This window comes from Ursus arctos, unplaced genomic scaffold, assembly GCF_023065955.2.
Source record: "Ursus arctos isolate Adak ecotype North America unplaced genomic scaffold, UrsArc2.0 scaffold_2, whole genome shotgun sequence".
Taxonomy (NCBI): domain Eukaryota; kingdom Metazoa; phylum Chordata; class Mammalia; order Carnivora; family Ursidae; genus Ursus; species Ursus arctos.
This window is the reverse complement of record NW_026622874.1, coordinates 66,192,227-66,208,859: the sequence shown is the minus strand read 5'-3', so window position 1 is coordinate 66,208,859 and position 16,633 is coordinate 66,192,227. Positions and strand designations below refer to the sequence as shown.

At 54.5% G+C, this 16,633-nt stretch overlaps 1 protein-coding gene across 5 annotated transcripts; it reads right to left on the bottom strand.

Annotated features, from left to right (window-relative positions):
• Window positions 1–212: 212 nt before the first annotated feature.
• On the bottom strand, window positions 213–16,052 carry DECR2 (2,4-dienoyl-CoA reductase 2). 5 transcript variants are annotated; one of them, XR_008960408.1, is made up of 10 exons: window positions 15,788–16,013; window positions 11,697–11,765; window positions 10,523–10,574; window positions 9,808–9,943; window positions 7,990–8,114; window positions 7,825–7,918; window positions 7,514–7,618; window positions 6,828–7,039; window positions 2,523–3,026; window positions 1,856–2,107 (listed from the first exon to the last, which is right to left on the bottom strand). XR_008960408.1 is itself a non-coding variant. In XM_048225273.2 (9 exons), the coding sequence occupies exons 1-8, from the start codon at window positions 15,865–15,867 to the stop codon at window positions 6,828–6,830; spliced, it is 873 nt and encodes a 290-aa protein (XP_048081230.1). In that variant the 5' UTR covers window positions 15,868–16,013; the 3' UTR covers window positions 213–713. The 5 variants fall into 5 exon arrangements, 4 of the variants coding, with proteins under 4 accessions (XP_048081230.1, XP_057171177.1, XP_044235031.1 ...); XM_048225273.2 differs by lacking the exons at window positions 1,856–2,107; window positions 2,523–3,026 and adding an exon at window positions 213–713; XM_057315194.1 differs by having other exon boundaries at window positions 1,856–3,026.
• Between the last annotated feature and the right edge of the window lie 581 nt (window positions 16,053–16,633).

Below are 16,633 nucleotides of genomic sequence, written 5' to 3'. Positions count from 1 at the left end.
GCGGGGGGGGGGGGGGGGGGGGGGGGGGAGGGAGATGGGCGAGAGGAGCCAGCGGGCCAGAGGCTTGTATGGGATTCAGAACTTCCTTGTTTTGGCTTCAGGTCCTACTTTTCAAAGAGATGAACATCTAATACCCATCATTCTTCTCCCACTGTGTAAAAATTGTCCTCATTACATGTGGTGGTGGAAGAGTTAAGAGTTAATTCTGTGTATTTTTTGTTTTGTTTTATTTAAATTCAATTAATTAACAGGTAACGTATCATTGGTTTCAGAGGTAGAGGTCAGTGGTTCATCAGTCTTACATAATACCCAGTGCTCATTACATAATTCTGTGTATTTCCGACAGACTTTTCTCAGCCATCACGAGACACCTGTCAGGGGCACCTGGGTGGCTCAGTTGGTTGAGTGTCCGACTCTTGGTTTCTGCTCAGGCCAACATCTCGGGGTTCTGGGATCAAGCCCCATATGTTGGGCTCTGCGCTCAGTGGGTCATCTGCTTGTCCCTCTCCCTCTGCCCCTCCCCTCACTTGTGCTCTCGCTCTCAAATAAATAAAATCTTAAAAAAAAAAAAAAAAAGACACCTGTCAGGTCCATCTCCTTGAGATGCTTTGATATATGGATGTGATGAGGTGCCCCTCAGACTCCAAGACCTGACAGAAAAGTTCTCCTCTGCGAGTTCAGTTAGTGAGATCCATCCTGATTACACTTGTTACCTGAAGAAATAATGCAAGAGGTAATCAAAACACGTGAATAAAGAGTTAGAGAGTCTTCTAGCCGTTGGCAAGGTTATATGGGTCTACTCCCAGAGACCGGCACCATGACGTCCATCCATTCCCAGTCGCTGTGGGGCTGCTTCCCTGAAGCACCAAGTCAGGAAGAGCAACGAAAGGGGAAGTCGAAAGAAAGATTCGGTCTCCCCCACGGTCCCCAGGACAGATGGGCTGAGCTGGACAGAGCCCCGGTCCTGAGACACGAGGGGAGAAGCTGGATGGAGCATCAGAGTAGGCAGCCTCTGCCATCTCCCAGCTGGCCTTTGGGCTTCACCAGGGAGGGGACCTAAGACTCACCCGGTCCCTGGAAAAGAGCACGCACACACACACATTATCAGCATGGCAGGCTGCACACTGGACTTTAGTGAGTTTGTTTCGTGTGAGTCAGGATCCACGTGGGATGGTCTGTAAACACACATTTTCTAGAAGCAGCCCTTCTCCAAGCCCACGGCTGTCATGGGAGTTGTCATGTTCATATGATGTGATCGACCTTTGGCCACGGTTTATTGTTAAGAGCCAGACTCCGCATCCAAATGGAGTGAATGTGCACCTTTCCTCAGAACTTTGGATGTGAACCTGACGGAAGGAACGCTGGCTTTCTGCGCCGGGGTCGGGTTACACTTGTATACACAGTGGCTGGGACCTGGTCAGAGAGAGAGCTGCGGGTTCACAGGGACAGGTAGGGGTACAAGAAGGAAGGGATGCTCGGTCCTGGGCCCTAGAGCCCTGGGGCCCCAAGCTCCAGCGCACCCTACCCTTGGAGCCAGTGAGAGAGCCCAGCAGCATTCTTACACACTCCATCTCTTTGGATCTGAACAGTCAGAGTAGAGTTCTGCCGCATGCATCCACACACACCCTGAGGGGCCCCATAACCCCACCTGGGAAAGCCTGACCCCAGAGAGCCCATCTGCTCAAAAGGACACCACCGCTGAGCTGCAGCGTGACTGGGTCTCTGTGCAGAGCCAGGAATGAGCAAGACCCTCATGGGGACACGCAGCATCGGGTGGGGGCTTGGCCCATAAGATAAGGACAAAATGATGTGAAGGTCAGAGGAGAGAGGAACATCTGCTGAGCCTCAAAAAAAATTTTTTTTAAGAGTTTATGTATTTATTAGAGAGAGAGAGCAAGCACGCGCGTGAGCAGGGGCAGAGGGAGAAGCAGGCTCCCGCTGAGCAGGGGGCGCGATGCGGGGCTCGCTCCTGGGACCCTGCGGTCACGACCTGAGCCGAAGGCAGACGCGTCAGGGATGGAGCCACCCAGGCGCCCCTGCTGAGCCTCAGGTTGTGTGGACTCTCGGGGATTCATCCTCTCGCTCTTCCTGCTCACTCAGAGGGCCCCTTGTGCAGATGCCAAGGTGGAGAGAAGACTGGAAGTTAGAGTCAGTTGTGCTCACACCTCAGTCCTCAGCCGGGTGCTGGGCAAAAGCAGGTGCCCCGTGTGTACTTGTGGCTGGACAGCGTCTGAGCGAGGAGGTCTCCCTCTGCCTCCCAAATCTTTTACGCCCCACTGGGGTGGCCTAGCCCCTGCAGATGCCACGGTGCACGGGGCAGGAAAGAGAGGGGAGAGAAAGATGGGGGGAACAAGGTGAACGACCCAGAGCGACCAGAGACGGACATGGGGACAGCACGTGCACCACAAGTCCGGCATTCGGGAAACCAGTGTCGTGCTTGGGCCTGACCTCCGGGCCTTTCCAAGGTGACACAAAGGACAAAGCTAGCGCATGCAAGCCGCAGTCAAATTTTACCAAGTTACCATGGCAACAGGAGGAGTAAGCCGAGAGAAACTCCCCCAAATCAGCACTCCTTATTTCAGGCAATTTGAAGGTTTCCTTTGCTCTCCGTTGACACAAAGGCAGACACGCCCCGCTGTCCACTGCGTCACACCGACGTCCCGGGAATCGCCGTGTGGCTCGGGATGCCCGAGGGTGAAGCGCGGAGATCTGCTCCTTCGTTCATTCAGCAGGCGAGGCCTGCAGTGCTTTCCACGCCGTGTTCCGCTCCCTGAGACCCGGGCGAAGATGCCGGAGGGGCGCGCGGCAGGCTCTTCGTGGTCGACAGCCCTCCGCTTCGGCAGACGCTGCCCCGTGGCCGAGGGACGAGAGTCGAGCACCGCCGCCCGTTCAAGGGGAGCCCGAGTTGGCGGGCCTGTCGACGGGCTTCCGCAGCGAAGGTTTCGGAGCACTCTGACTGGGGTTCACGGAAGCAATCACCCCTCCTTTCCCAGAACCTGACATTCCCTCGGGGATGCAGAGACGGCCTGTGCGAAACGGGAGAAGCTAGTTCTCTGCCCATTGCCACGGAGCCAGAGCGCCGCTGCAGGGGCTGTCTGCCCACACCCCCGCCGGTCTGTACCTGACGCCCACCAGCGTCCCCACCAGGCAGGGGGTGCCACCGCTTGTGCCTGAGACCGAGGGGCCCCCAGCAGCCGCCCTGGTGCAGGAAGCCAAGCGGACAGGACCTATCTCACAGCCAACCACCCATCACGCACAAGCCATAGTTTCTGGGTATTTCTGGAAGAGACCGGCATGGTTTAGTGGACAGAGTGAGGATGGTCTGCCATCAGCAATGTGGGCAGCACCACCAGTGCAATCCGCCCATGGCCCCAGGAGAATGGAAAGGCACAGGAAGGACGACTCCTCCTCTCTCTGCTTGAGCTGGAATGTCCATTCTTCTTGCCAGAGCCCCTGTTTCTCAGACCATCGTCCTTGGACTAAAATCACACCACTCGCTTTCCCGTCTCCAGCTTGCAGATGGAGACGGTGGGACTTCTTGGACTCCACGGTCACGTGAGCCAATCCCTAAAACAAACCTCCTTGTATCTATCTACACCCTATTGGTTCTGTTTCTCTGGAGAACCTGACTGAGGCAGTAATCAAAGGCCTGCTCTTGCAACCTGCTTTCCAGACTCGGCCCTTCCTGGAACCAAGGCGCTGTGGAGACCCAGCAGGTGGCCTTTCTTAACCACACCCCCGTGAGACAATGCTTTTACCTCAACTGTGCGACCCAAGCTTCAAAGGCAGCAGAGCGTGGCCATGACCCTACCTCTGGCCACCCCCAGGGCCTCCTTCAGGAAAAGGCCCAACCTGGTGGGGGGAGGCGGGGGCTCTGATGACAGCCTCTGTCTCTCACTGGCCAACCTCCCCAGTAACTAGTCTCACCGCCTTCTTTTTCCACCCAGAAGCGTGAGAAGGACCCATCGGCCTGCCTCGCTGCTGGACTCGATGCCACCACATTCTGGTCTCCGTGACAAGAAGCACCTTTATTTTATTTTTTTATTATTATTATTTTTAATGGGCTCCACGCCCAGCACGGAGCCCCCTGTGGGACTTGAACTCATGACCCTGAAATCAAGACCTGAGCTGAGATCAAGAGTCAGACGCTCAACTCACTGAGCCCCCCAGGCGCCCCATGAAGCACCTTAAATAGCACATGCAGGGACCCCCTCTGCCAGGTGGGCTCTTGGCTGCCGTGGTTCCCCCTGCACTCTCGAAGGCAGGGAGGGTCTCTTTTCACAGAAGGAAAGGACTGGACAAGGGACATGTGAGTGTGGCATCTGGGGCAGAGGGCTCAAGCTCCATCCTCCAACGGTGAGCAGAACTGCCCAGGAGCAGACCAGGACCTTGCAGGGAACGTGGTCACCTTGGGGACCTGGCTGGTCTGAGCACACCCCCACCCACCAGGGAAGCAGAAAGCCTCCCCTTGCCTCAGGATGGGCTCACCTGCCCAAGGATGGGGGCTTCAAGAACTAGGTGGGAAGAGGTTTCCAAACTCCTCACAGAAAAAAGACAGGAAGAAAACACCCCCATCTCGAGCTGGTGATTCTTTTCTAGTGTCTTCCTTTTCCTTCTACAAACTTTTGCAAAGTCCAGTGAATTGTCTCATAGTAATAAGAGTTTTTTTTTAGGGAAATGCATTTATTGGCAAAACGCTAGGACCTCCGCTTACGTAAACGGTGGTACAGACAGGGAGGAGGGGGCTGTGTGCCCAGCCAGACAACAGCTCTGAGCACCTCCCGTACAAGGCCATCTCGGAGTTTCTAACGAACAGCACAGAAAACAAATCCTAGGGTCCAAGTGGCTTCCTTAGGTCCTGGCATGAATGTCAAAGAGTGATCATCGAAGGAACAAATGAGACGCCAGAATTTCCTGACCCCTCTGGGCCTATGAGAGGGTGCTGGTGACGACAATGGCCCACTGGAGGGCCTAGAAAGTCAGGCCCTGAATGGCACAGGACGAAGTCCACTGGGATGTACCCGCAAAGGACAGACTCCAGGGGAGGTGGGGGACAACCCAGTGCATGTTGCCAACGGCTGAGAGGGATGGGTGTGCCCCAACCAGGGGGTCCCATCTGCAGCCCAATACCCAGGCCTGGGGTGGGAGGGATCAAACATGTTTTTCTATCCTCCCTGGTCTGGCTTCCCCCTGTGGAGTAAGATCCCCAAGCAGAGGAACAAGGAAGGGAAGACGGGAGCCTGAAATGCCCTGCTTTCTACAGCCAGGCAGTGCAGCCACCTCAGCATGCAGGGGACACAGGCCAAAGACCACAAAGACCCCCCCAGGCTGGGATGAGGCAGGGCAGACGGGGGGGACAGCCGCAGACCCCAGATCGGATCCCAGGTCCACTCCCAAGGGAGCTCCAGAATGTCAGAGTCCCCCTGGCAGACATCCATGGGGTGTAGGCAGGTGAGCAGGTGGCCTCACTGCCTGGTCACTCCCACCTGAGCACGGGAGGTGGGGCCACGGGGAGGGATGTAGACACAGCACAGTTCCTGGAGGAGGGGCCAGTCTCTGGTTCGGATCCTGCTGAGATTGTCCAGTTTGGTGGTGGGAGGCAGTCCTGGGAGGAGCGCCGCAGGAAGCATCCCAGAAGTCCCAGAGGGACTGTGGACCAGCGTCCCTTCAGAACAGCTCCTTGACTTCAGCCATCCAGTGCTTGTCAGAACTCCAGCAGATGCCAAGGTCACAGGGGAAAGCCGAGGGGCACCAGCTTCTGCCTCCTGCACACGCCCTGGGCAGCAGCCCTGAGTGGCCAGACTCGGGTAGGAGGAATGCTGCAGGTCCACATCAGCGCCCATAGAGGGCAACAGGCAGCCAGGCCCAGTGCATGGGGGGGGGGGGATACCATGAGCCCCTTCTGCAACCTCCCAGAGCCCCCCAAGATGAACGTTCCTCATCCTAGTGACTGGGGGGGGCTGGCCTGGGGCCCACACCCTCCTGCTGCCTGGCCGCCCACATGCCATGGGCCCTGAGAACGTGTCTGCCTGCAACCAAACCACAGAGGCCTTCAGAAGAGGCGCTTCTCAGCATCGCTTGTGTCCACCAACAAACCCACCTCCAGGCAGGATGGCGGTCACCGTGGAAACCGGCTCCCACCACGGCTTCATGGTGTGACCACAGGTTGTGAGCTCCTGGAATGTCCCTCCACCACACCCACCCCTCAGAGGCAGGATGGGAGCCAGCCACGGCCCTAGAGCGTTTCTGCCACCAGCCCGCAATGGGGACCCAAGAGGCTTGGGGCACAGAGGAGCTCAGAGCCCCAGGCACCTCCTCAGCCTTCTTCGGAGGAATCTGGTGCTCAGAGAAGCAGGTGCGCAGGCCTCGCAGGCCCACCCGGCACCAGGACTAGAGGGAGAAAAGCGGCAGGCGGAGAGCAATGGCATCCTCCCTCTACCCCCATGGGCCCAGCAGGCCCTCAGGCCTCCAGAGACGGTCACCCAGTAGAGCTCCCAAAGAGAGGGGTTCCCACCCGCTGCAGGCAAGCCATGCCTGTCCTGATTTGCAGGAGGCCCTGAGGTCTGGGGTGCAGCTACATTGGGCTGGGCCCCCTCCCAGCACGACCCATCTGTTCAAGACCCCTCCTGAGCCTTGCCTTACTATGGTTTGATCTGCTGGGGTAGTCAAAACCCAAAAGTGCCCAAAACATGTCTAAAAATACACCCAAGGGATTCAGGGGAGACACATCGGGGCCCAAAACAGTGAACACCGGCCCACTGGATGGGGGTTTCAGGAAGGGGCCCAAGGACAGAGGGGACCCCCAGAAGGCGAGAGCAGCACATCACCTAGAGCTTAGCAGACGCGAAATCTGCCAGCAACTTGATGTCATTGGGGAATGTCAGCCATGCCCCGCCGTCAACCACCAGCACGGCGCCCGTCACGTAGGACGCCAAAGGGCTGGCCAGGTACAGTGCACTGTGGGCGACCTCTGTCTTGTTGCCCAGCCTCTGCAGGGGGATGGCCAGAGTCTTTGCGCTGACACTGGTCTGGGGGCCACCTAGAAGGGCAGAAGGAGGCTCAACCCTGTGAGCCCTAGGACCCAGGACCCTCCACTCTCCTCTGCCCAGCTCTCCCCAAACCACGTCCAGGAACACTGGGGGCATTGTCAGCACCACCCCAGCAGAGCAGGAACAGGCAAGGTATGGACGCGGCCATAGAACCAGCACAGGGCTCTGACATGCACCCTGTCCAGGTTCTGGAAGCTCTAATGGGTGGCCCCCTTTGTGTCTGGCTCACATATCAAGGCCAGCAGCTCTGCGGCCTCTACTTCCAAGAAGCAGCTGCCCACGTCTGGCCAACCCTTAGTCTATCACAGGTGTGCTCACTGAGAATGGCCAAGACTTGGCTTTAGACAGCCTCTCTGCAGCCCTGTGAGCCGTGAGGAAGCAGTCCTTATCCTGGGCCTATCCCAGCCAGGTGGCAGAGATCCCACGGGAGCACTGTGGGGCGCGGGGCTTCCCAAGATGCTTACCCAGCCGCCGGAACCCCTCTGTCCCACTGATGGGGCCAGGGGCGAGGCTGTTGACACGGATGTTCTGGGGACCCCACTCCACAGCCAAGTGCCTTGTCATTGCATCTGGAGAGAAGACAGGCAGGCATGAGGGGGGATGCAGGGCTACTCTGCTCTCTGGGGTGGCTCGGGTGTGAGTCAGGGCTCAGGGCCAGGCCTCTCCACTGCCCACCACTGGGCTTAGCTTCACTGGGACACTGGTGGCTTCCAGGGACAGGCAGGAGAGGGACCCAAAGGGAGCCCAGGCATGCAGACCAGAGGGGGAGCCGTACCCACAGCTGCCTTGGCAGAGCCTGCATGCACTTGAAGCACCTGCCCCCGGGTACCCAGGGTCGCAGTGATGTTTACGATCACGCCTCCATGGTCCTGGAACACATGGGGGAGCGCAGTGAGTGGGGGGCCAGAGGAGACGTCACCCAGGTAGAGGCAACACTCACCCTGAAGAACTTCTCATAAAGTACACGAGATGTGTTGAAGGTGCCCAAGGTGTCGATGTCCATCACGGTCTTAAAAGCATTGAAGGACAACGCACTGGCAGGGCACAGGAAGTTTCCAGCTGCACCTGCAGGGTGCAAGAAGACAGCGGCTGGTGCTGGAGCCCCAGGCAATAGGACACAAGGGCCCTCAGCACGGTCCAGGCTGGACAGGGAAGGGGCCCAAGCCCTTGGGTAAATTCTTAAATGACAGGGCAGGATGGACATCATGGGTTGAATTATGTCCCTCAAAAACATACACTGACGGGGCACCTGGGGGGCTCAGTAAGTTAAGCATTTGACTCTTGATTTCAGCTCAGGTCATGCTCTCAGGGTTGTGAGACCGAGCCCCAGGTCCGACTCTGCACTCAGCATGGAGCCTGCCTAAGACTGTCTCTCCTCAGGGCGCCTGGGTGGCTCAGTCGTTAAGCGTCTGCCTTCGGCTCTGGTCATGATCCCAGCATTCTGGGATCGAGCCCTGCATCCGGCTCCCTGCTCAGCGGGAAGCCTGCTTCTCCTTCTCCCATTCCCCCTGCTTGTGTTCCCTCTCTCGCTGTATCTGTCTCTGTCAAACAAATAAAATCTTAAAAAAAAAAAAAAAGACTCTCTCTCCTCCCCACATCTACAAAATAAAAATTATAATAATAGGGACTAATAATAGGGATGGAGAGTCTGCTTCCCTCTCCCCCTCAGCTCCCCCCCAAATAAATAAAATCTTTAATAAATTATTATTATAATTTAAAAAGACATGCTGAAATCCTAATCGCTGGTACCTGTGAATGTGATTTTATTTGGAAATATGATCTTTGCAGATGCAATCAAATTAAGATGATATCACCTGGGATGAGGGGGCCTAAATCCAAGACAGGTGTCCTCCTAAGAGAAGGGGAAAAGACAGAGACACATGGGGGAGCCCATGCAGAGAAGCCCCAAGCCAAGGAGCACCGAGGATTGCCAGCAACACCAGAAGCTGAGAGAAAGGCCCGGAACAGACCCTCCCCTGGACCCTTGGGAGGGGCCTCTGCCGACACCTTGGTTTTGGATTTGGGACCTCCACAAGTGTAGGAGAATGTATTTCTATTGTTGTAAGCTACTCAGCTCATGGTACCTTGTTAGCTGCAGAAAATCAATACACCGTATGTTTTTAAAGGGAATTTCAGCAAAGAGCGAACCCTGACATCAACTGCAGACTACGGCTAAGAGCATGGACCGTACTGGTTCATCGACTCTGACAAATGCAAGCTGCTCACACCAGGGGGCACTGTGTGTGGGGGTGCACGGAATTCTAGGTACTAGCTGCTCGATTGCTCAGTAAATCTAAAACTCTACTAAAATAACTAAGTCTATCTCTTTTTAAAAAAAGTTTTTTTTAAGAACTTATTTATTTATCAGAGAGAGAGAAAGAGTGTGTGCACAAGTAAGCAGAGAGGCAGGCAGAGGGGAGGGAGAAGCAGGCTCCTCGCTGAGCAGGGAGGCCCACGGGGGCCCTACCCCAGCACCCTGGGATCATGACCACAGAGGAAGGCAGACGCTCAACTGAGTGAGCCACCCAGGCGCGCCTCTTTCTTTTTTTTTTTTTTTTTTGGAAGGGAGAATTTTGGGACATGAGAATGCCCTGACTCCGTGAGTAGGCAGAGTTCCCAGGATGTCCACCTGGGCCATGACTGTACTGACCCAGAAGGAGCCTGGGGCCCGGGACAGGAGTTCTGAAGCCACTGAACAGGGAGGTCCGGTACTGCCGACCCATTAGAAGCCCCCGGGCCTCCCCCGTCAGCCACTCACAGTTAACGAGAATGTCGATTTTCCCAAACTCCTTCAGTGCCTGGTCCACGGCGGCTGTGATGGCTGGGATGGCTCGAACGTCCAGAGATAGAGGGAGGCACCGCTGGCCAGTGGCAGCAGCCAGCTTTGTGGCAGACTGGAAGCCAGACAGAAAGAGAGGTGGGCAGCAGCCCAGTGGCTTCTGAATCTGACAAGGGTGATGTGTCCAGGTGATGCTGGACAGCCAGGGTTTGTTGCTGGACCCCACTCTGGGAAGGCACAGCTGGCAACTGGCCACTCTACGGGGCCACAGCCCCTAGTGGACACTTCTAAGATACCCCAGTCTCTCCCCCTCGCCCCGGGCTCCTCCTTCCACGTTACCCTCCAGGCCACTGGTCCCGGGTCAGGGGTGGACGGCAGCTCTAGCTGACTTCCAGTCCCTGCCCAGAGACCAGTTGTGGCAGTGCTGAGAGTCTCCTCCCAGGTGGACGAGACATGAGAACCGCCCTCAAAGTCCTTATGAGCTGAGATCTCTCTTGGGGCCACAGTACCACCCAACTCTCCTCACAATAATGAGATGTTGTAAGAAGCCTGGGGGTACCTCTGGGAGGCCACTCGCACTGAAGCTCCATATGTGGGAGGAGCAGGTTTTGGTGAGCCTCAGGACTCTCCAGGCACAGGCTCTGGGCCCCCAGAGCCACCCAGGGATGGGGTGGACACAGGAGAGACCCCTCACCTTTGACACTCTTGGAAGGCTTCTGCTGGCAATGATTGTGTGGCAGCCATGCCTGCAAAGCCAGAGGGCAGGTGTGAGGGTGGCAAGGTGCAAGGGACACACCCAGGTGGCCTCCTACCTGGCATTCTCAGCAGAGCTCCTTTCCCCCAAGGATCTCTTAGGCTGAAGCACCAGCCCGGGGCCAAAGGTACAGCTTGCAGAGAACACAGGTGCCTGAGCAAAGCTGAGTGGCACTGTAGATGCCCAGCCTGGGGTCTCTTGTCTGGGTCTCCCTGGCATGGGATATCCCAGCCACGAAGAGCTGTGGGTCCTGCCCCAAACACCACGTGCACTGCACTGAAGCAGCTGTGAGCCTCAGATCTGCATGGGGCCTGCTGGGTCCCCCCAGCCTCTCCCTATGAGGCTGGAGTGAAGGACAAGGAGGGCCCATTCTGAGGCCAGGGTGCCTGCCCTGCCTCACCTCCTGACAAACTCAGCCTCACAGCAACCACAGTAGCTACCACCTGCTAAGCAGGTCCCACCTAGTCCTCAAAATGACCCTCAGCACATAGGGCCACGTTCTACTCATAGAAGCAACATGTACAAAGCCACCAGCTTGAGAAATGAATTCACCAGGAATGGATGAATCCCCAAATCTCATCTAGGGAGACCTACCTCTCTGGTATGAAAACAGGGGGCCTGGAAAAAACTGGGAAGGGGTCCCTAGGATATCAACAGGCTTCCTCTTTCCCCCAACACCAGTCCAACTCTGGCCCTTTCCTGTGTGGGGGTCACACGCAGTTGACCTGGACATAAGGTCACAGAGCTCATGTCTCAAGAGACACTGTGCTCTGCACACTGCTGGGGTCAATGTGGCTCACCCTGACCCTGGCTTGGCAAGACCCCAGGGAGCTTGGCAGTAGTTACCTCAACCTGGTTGAACCCTTCCTCTTTGTACAAATGGGGGTCCTGAGGCCAGAGCCACAGTCTCAGCTCACCTCTAGGAGGAGACCCTAGAGTACTGCCTCCCCCAGGAAAGCATATGACCCCTTTCAGAGGCTCTCCAATGGCCTGCTGCCTAGAGGAGTTCCTACCACCCACCAGCATCTTGCCCAGGGATCCAGCAGGGTCCATGCAAGGTACAGTGAGTTTCGGGGGGGGGGGGGGCGCACAGAGTACACAGAGCAGTGCTCACCGCATAAAAATCTCAGCAATCCGGAACCCGATCCCAGAGCCACCACCTGTGATGAAGGCCACTTTGTCCCTAAGGAAAAAGGAAGCACTTTAAAGAGATAGCTCCCTAGCTTTCTAACAAACAGGCCAAAATATACACAGGGTCCAGTGTATTGCTCTGTTCTGTTCACCTGTCTGATTTTATTCCCTCTCTCTCTCTCTCTTTTTTTCAGTTTCGGGTCTCTTCTGATTTCTTTAGTGTATATTTCTCTGGGGTCGTTGTTGTCATTTTAGTATTTTGTTCTCTCGTTCATCTATTCTTCTCTGGACAGAAAGACAAGATGGAAAAACTCAGCTCAAAAAAAGAGAAGAAGGGGCGGTACTGACTACAGGGACCTAATGAGTATGGAATAAGCAAGATGTCAGGACTAGAGTTCAGAATAACGATTATAAAGACACTAGCTGGGCTTGAAAAAAGCATAGCAGACACTAGAGAATCCCTTTCTGGAGAAATAAAAGAACTAAAATACAAACAAGCCGAAATAAAAAAGGCTATCAGTGAGATGCAATAAAAAATAGAGGCTTTAGGGGCGCCTGGGTGGCACAGCGGTTGAGCGTCTGCCTTCGGTTCAGGGCGTGGTCCCGGCGTTATGGGATCGAGCCCCACATCAGGCTCCTCCGCTGGGAGCCTGCTTCTTCCTCTCCCACTCCCCCTGCTTGTGTTCCCTCTCTCGCTGGCTGTCTCTCTCTGTCAAATAAATAAATAAAATCTTTAAAAAAAAAAAAATAGAGGCTTTAACTGCTAGGATAAATGAAGCGGAAGACAGAATTAGTGATCTAGAAGACAAAATGATGGAGAATAAAGAAACTGAGAAAACGAGATAAATGGTTACTGGATCACAAGGGAAGAATGTGAGAGATAAGTGATACCACAAAGCGAAACAATATTAGAATAATTGGGGTCCCAGAAGAAGAAGAAGGGGGGGCAGAAGGTATATTGGAGCAAATTATAGCTGAGAACTTCCCTAATCTTGGGAAAGAAACAGGCATTCAAGTCCAGGAGGCACAGAGAACCCCCCCTCAAAATCAATAAATATAGGTCAGCACCTCGATATATAATAGTAAAGCTTGCAAAGTTCAGAGACAAAGAAAAAATTCCGAAAGCAGCTCGGGACAAGAGGTCCATAACCTACAAGGATAGAAACATCAGACTGGCAGCAGACCCATCCGTAGAGACCTGGCAGCCCAGAAAGGACTGGCATGATATATTCAGGGTGCTAAATGAGAAAAATATGCAGCCAAGAATATTTGATTCAGCTAGGATGTCATTCAAAATAGAAGGACAAACAGAACCTAAAATAATTTGTGATCACTAAACCAGCCCTTCAAGAAATAAAAAGGGGGGGGGGGGCGCCTGGGTGGCACAGTCGTTAAGCGTCTGCCTTCAGCTCAGAGCGTGATCCCAGCGTTAAGCATCTGCCTTCAGCTCAGGTCATGATCCCAGGGTCCTGGGCTCAAGCCCTGCATTGGGCTCCTTGCTCAGTGGGGAGCCTGCTTCTCCCTCTCCCTCTGCCTGCCGCTCCCCCTGCTTATGCTCACTCTCTCTGTGTCAAATAAATAAATAAATAAATAAAATCTTCAAAAAAGCAAAAACAAGCCTTTCTTGAGGAACAAGAAAGGTCTCAAACACACAACCTAACCCTACCCCTAAAGGAGCTGGAGAAAGAACAGAAATAAAGCCCAAATCCAGCAGAAGAAGAGAAATAATAAAGATCAGAGCAGAAACCCATGAAACAGAAACCAAAAGAACAGTAGAACAGATCAACGAAACTAGGAGCTGGTTCTTTGAAAGAATTAACAAGATTGATAAACCCCTGGCCAGACTTATCAAACAAAAAAGAGAAAGGAGCCAAATAAATAAAATCATGAATGAAAGAGGAAAGACCACAACTGACACCAAAGAAATACAACAATTATGGGGCGCCTGGGTGGCTCAGTCATTAAGCGTCTGCCTTCGGCTCAGGGCGTGATCCCAGAGTCCTGGGATCGAGCCCCGCATCAGGCTCCTCTGCTATGAGCCTGCTTCTTCCTCTCCCACTCCCGTTGCTTGTGGTCCCTTTCTCGCTGGCTGTCTCTCTCTCTCTGTCAAATAAATAAATAAAATCTTAAAAAAAAAAAAAAAGAAATACAACAATTATAAGAATATATTATGAGCAACTATATGCCAACAAATGAGAAATGGATGCATTCCTAGAGCCATATAAACTACCAAAACTGAAATGGGAAGATATAGAAAATGTGAACAGACCCATAACCAGCAAGGAAGTTGAAGCAGTAATCAAAAATCTCCCAACAAACAAGAGTGCCCAGGGCCAGATGGCTTCCCTGGGGAATTCTATCAAACATTTAAAGAAGAATTAATACCTATTTTTCTGAAGCTGTTTCCAAAAATAGAAATGGAAGGAAAACTTCCAAACTCATTCTATGAGGCCAGCATTACCTTGATCGCAAAACCAGACAAAGACCCCCACCAAAAAGGAGAATTACAGACCAATATCCCTGATGAACATGGATGCAAAAATTCTCACCAAAATACAGTACATTAAAAGGATTATTCACCCTGACAAAGTGGAATTTATTCCCGGGCTGCAAGGCTGGCTCAACATTCGCAAATCAGTCAACATGATACACGACATTAATAAAAGAAAGGACAAGAAGCATATGATCCTCTCAACAGACGCAGAAAAAGCATTTGACAAAGTACAGCATCCTTTCTTGATTAAAACTCTTCAGTGTAAGGATAGAGGGAACATACCTCAATATCATAAAAGCCACCTATGAAAAACCCACAGCAAATATCATTCTCAATGGGGAAAAGCTGAGAGCTCTTCCCCTAAGGTCAGGAACACGGTAGGGATGTCCACTATCACCACTGCTGTTCAACACAGGACTAGAAGTCTTAGCCTCAGCAATCAGACAACAAAAAGAAATAAAAGGCATCCAAAACGGCAAAGAAGAAGTCAAACTCTTGCTGTTTGTAGGTGATATGATACTTTATGTGGAAAACCCACAAGACTCCACCTGAAACTGCTAGAACTCATACAGGAGTTCAGTAAGGTGGCGGGATACAAAACCAATGCACAGAAATCAGGGGCATTTCTATACACTAACAATGTGACTGAAGAAAGAGAAACTAAGGAGTCGATCCCATTTACAACTGCACCCAAAACCATAAGATACCTAGGAATAAACCTGACCAAAGAGGCAAAGGATCTGTACTCAGAAAACTATAGAGGGGCACCTGGGTGGCTCAGGCTGTTAAGCGTCTGCCTTCAACTCAGGTCATGATCTCAAGGTGCTGGGATCAAGCCCCACACTGGGCTCTCTGCTGGGTGGGGAGTCTGCTTCTCCTTCTCCCTTTCCCTCTCCGTCTGTGCTCTCTCCCATATAAATCAATAAAATCTTAAAAAATAACCACTAAGAACAATCATGAAAGAAATTGAGGAAGACACAAAGAAATGGAAAAACGTGGGCGCCTGGGTGGCTCAGTCGGTGAAGCCTGTCTTCTGCTCAGGTCATGATCCCAGGATCCTGGGATCGAGTCCTGTATCAATCGGGCTTCCTGCTCAGGGGGGACCCTGCTTCTCCCTTTGCCTGCCGCTCACCCTCTCTCTCTCTCTCTTTCACACACACACACACACACAAACTAGGGGCGCCCGAGTGGCTTGGTCAATACAGCCTGAGACTCTTGATCTCAGGGTCATGAGTTCAAGCCCCACGCTGGGCATGGAGCCTACCTAAAAATGATAATAAATTTATCAATCCAGTGAGAAATGTTTTCAAGACATACAAGCCTTCCTCCACCTGCCCCTCACTCCCACCCTCAAAGGACCACCACGGGGCACACCCACGACCACTGACCAGGACAAACAAAACCTGCACCCAACAGTGCAAAGGTTAAAATTCCAGAGCACTTGCGTGGCCAGGACCTCCCAGACATCCGGACTGTCCGGCCGCCAGGCACGGGGTCCCCACGCATCCCAGTAAAAGCGCAGTTCCCGACCACTTCTACAGAGGCTGCACCCCCCCCCCAGCCCCCAACTCGGCCCTCACCGGAGCAGGTCGGGGCAGAAGAGGTAGCGGTACTCAGGGAGACACTCGTCCTCACTGACGTCGGGCGGCGGCTGGGCCATGGCGCTCAGCGCGGGACCTGCCCGGATCCGGCAGCAGCGGGGCCTCCGAGACCCCCCGCGCTCCCTGGGCGTCAGCGCCCCGCAACTGGGAAGGACCGAGATCCAGCCCGCCTGCCCCGGGCGCCCGACCACCCCACTAGCCCCGCCCACAGCTGCCTACTCTTCCGCCTAGAACGCCCCGCCCACGGCGCCCAACGGCGCCCGGTAGCCCCGCCCACAGAGTTCTCCCGTTCCTCCCAGAAGCCCCGCCCACAGCTGCCCCCTGTTCCGCCCAGCACGCCCCGCCCACAGCCCCCTCCTGTTCCTCGTGACGCTCCTCCCACGGCGTCCGACCTCCCTGCTAGCCCCGCCACGGCACTTGACACCCCCCCGAACCCCGCCCACAGCTACGCCGCTCCTCCCAGCACGCCCCGCCCACAGCCCCCTCCTGTTCCTCGTGACGCTCCTCCCACGGCGGCCGACCGCCTGCTAGCCCCGCCCACGGCGGCCGTAGCTCCTCCTAGGATTTTCTCGTCACCTCGGCCGCGCGGTCTGCTGGGACTGGAGGTCGGTCGCGGCGCGCGCAGGCGTAGTAAGGCGGGTGGGTCCCCAAGGCGGGGGCCGAGTGGGCGTCCGACCCCTGTAGGTCGGAATCTTTTTGGTAAGATCGGACATCAGTGCTGTAGCCGGAGCCAGCGGTTCACAGCAGATACTAGGTTCTCGGGTTAAGGTGGGGCTCGCGGGCGCCCCGCTCTGCCTTTAAAACACCTGGTGGGGGGGGCACTTA

Coding starts and splice junctions, on each gene's coding strand:
- DECR2 (XM_044379096.3), bottom strand. CDS start 15,867: ATGGCCCAGCCGCCGCCCGACGTCAGTGAGGACGAGTGTCTCCCTGAG. Junction 8,115..9,807: donor AATCGACATTCTCGTTAACT/GTGAGTGGCTGA, acceptor TGCACCCTGCAG/GTGCAGCTGGAAACTTCCTG. Junction 7,919..7,989: donor TTTATGAGAAGTTCTTCAGG/GTGAGTGTTGCC, acceptor CATGTGTTCCAG/GACCATGGAGGCGTGATCGT.